At 50.5% G+C, this 2,506-nt stretch overlaps 1 protein-coding gene across 1 annotated transcript; it reads right to left on the reverse strand.

The window, feature by feature from the left end:
* Positions 1 to 61: 61 nt before the first annotated feature.
* Positions 62 to 458, reverse strand: PPTG_15857 (hypothetical protein; the record flags this gene model as incomplete). The annotated part of the gene is made up of 2 exons (XM_008913614.1): positions 62 to 94; positions 243 to 458. The coding sequence occupies 2 exons, from the start codon at positions 456 to 458 to the stop codon at positions 62 to 64; spliced, it is 249 nt and encodes an 82-aa protein (XP_008911862.1).
* Positions 459 to 2,506: the final 2,048 nt, after the last annotated feature.

The raw sequence follows: 2,506 nt of genomic DNA on the forward strand, positions 1-2,506 counted from the left end.
GAATACGCGTCGGCGCTCGAATCTGCCGCTAGTGTGGCTGAACGTTCGTCTTCTTCGTCTTCTAGTCGTGCGTCTTCCGCTCGAGCATGCGCAGCTAGCGGATGGTCTTCCCAAGTGACCACTACGCTGGAAATTTCCGCTGATCGAGGCTTCGTGGTCGTCAGGAAGTCCACTAGAGTCCTATGGACGCCAGCCTCGCCTTGTTCTTCCTCTGAGGCCGCCTGGTCGTCCACGTATCGTACGCGGTGTACGGATAAGTTGCGCAGCCGCAAGTCCATGGTAGAGATCGCGGACGTACGACCCCAGAGGAGCGAATCTACGGGATTCAAGTTGCTGAGGAAAGAGGAGGACGGAGCGGGGGACGGCGTGGTCAACGCCTGCAGAGCGATGGTGGACAGGAAGATGCACATAGCGTAGATCCCGAAGCCGCCCGCGATGCGCAGCGGACGGCGCTTCATTGGTCTGCTGGTGTCCGGGTGTTGCGAGGTTGAGGAATGGCGTAATGCGACCCCATCCGAAGGTCGCAGGCACGTCAAATAAGACAGCAACAAAAGCAATATATGTATTTATAGAGGTATCGGGGAAACAAGAATGTTCTGTTTGTTAGTCATGACTTTATTCAAAAATTAGATGTAGAAGGATATAATGTATTAGGAACAACGATTTGGCCACTGATGACGTCGATATAGAGGCTGAATGCTTGCTTTTGCGCGTTGGGTCTCGTTCATGTAGACGACGATACTGGTTTTGCATGGCGCAGTTTTAACGGACCGTCACCCATGAAGCTCTTTATTGCGCGGTCATTTGATATTCGGCGGTTTTGGTGGGCAGCAACCGCTAATGGACCAAAAGGGAGCCAGCGAACGGGAGGCTAGGATGCCCACAGGGATTTCCGCCCCGAGGTTGCACTTTGTTCTGTTTCACAATAGCGAAGTACAATAATCTATTTTACAGGTATTGGTCAAGATGGCATCCCGTCACAAAATGGTTAGCTTGGTGTGATCATTACTGTATCTGCGGAAGGTATGGCTGCTGCTGGCAAGATTCGATTGCGGCGGGTTGCGTTTCAGTATCGTTGATTGATTTCCAGACCCACCTTGCACTTGATCATCCGGAATACTACCCACAGGAATCCTTTCAGGACTTTTGCTGTGGTATCCAGCCATAGATACGCTCCTTTTCTCGCGTTGAAGATTGATTGCCCCAGAGCCTCGCCCAGCTTCAGCCGGAACAGGAGTCCAGCTGGAACTCATCAAGAGAGCTAGGTAGTGCTGAAAATCGAAGTTTTCACATGAGAGCTCACACATATATTTTAACGGTTAACCCCAACAATTTTGTCCTGCTAAAAATTGTAAAGTGCGATGAACTTCGCCCGACTTTGCTTTAGAACCAGCTAAGAGGGCAATTAATTACTCGGTGTTTGTAGGGATGGGTTTGATTCAGCTTAAGTGCGATATGTCATATAAGCTATTCCTTCTCGACCGACAGAACTGACATGAAGTCTGGTTCGTCATTAGGTCTTGATTCTCAGGAACTTCGAAGTTTCTTTCGTGTGATGTACTTGGTCTGTATATCTGCATCGTCGACTACACCCTCGTGAACACCACCTCTACGATGCTGTCCTAGCCCCCGGCACTGCTGCCGTCGTCAGCCTCTACTGCAGTACCCTCACGCTCCGAAGACTCCGAGCTGTCTTTCACCGCCGACCTCCTCCTGACTGACGCGTCTCTTTGTTGTTCGCAAACGACACTTGGGCTTTTCATCAACACTGTGTCACAGACAGGTTTGACCTCGGACTTCACATCCGTTTCCAGCGTGGTGCCTCAACAGGAATTGGGTCTTTTCGCCAAATGTTCTTTCGACTCGACAGATCTCCGAAGACCGGAGGCAACCACCGGTCGGCTTTCCTCGATCAGTCCACAGCTCCACAGGTCTCGCCTGTCCGCTCCCAACGCAGAACCTTTCCTCTTGTTCCTTGGATTCGTCGACCCCTCCAGTCGATCTGCGGTTGTATGTCCTCGGAGAACGGAACTCCAAGGATGCGCCAAATTCATCTGGTATCGCGTAGACTACAGCGACATAGGGGTAAGCGTAGCCTTCGCCAGACACCCCGATCCTCATGGGTAGGACTTTCACTTCGACCTCAACGATTTAATTGTCTCCCAGCTTGACACGAAAGTTCTTGTTCCCAAACTTTGTCGTCTTGATCTGATTTTTCGCAACCCAACGTTTTGAAGCGTATATCCTGGTAGCTCCACAGTCGAGTAGTATACTCGATGTGGTGAGACTAGTGTCTGTCACACTGATCTTTCCGGATACTGAGAATAGTGGACGTGCCTTGTAAACGATATGTTCTTCACACAGAACATTAAGACTGATATTTCCCAAACTTAGTTGTTCTGATTACGTTCTCCTCCACGCAACCACCCTCATTCAATGGCGTGGGTTCTCGTTTTCCTCCACGCAACCACCCTCATTCAATGGCGTGGGTTCTCGTTTTCCTCCA

The sequence above is a fragment of the Phytophthora parasitica genome, assembly GCF_000247585.1.
Source record: "Phytophthora parasitica INRA-310 unplaced genomic scaffold supercont2.54, whole genome shotgun sequence".
NCBI classification, from domain to species: Eukaryota; Oomycota; class Peronosporomycetes; order Peronosporales; family Peronosporaceae; genus Phytophthora; species Phytophthora nicotianae.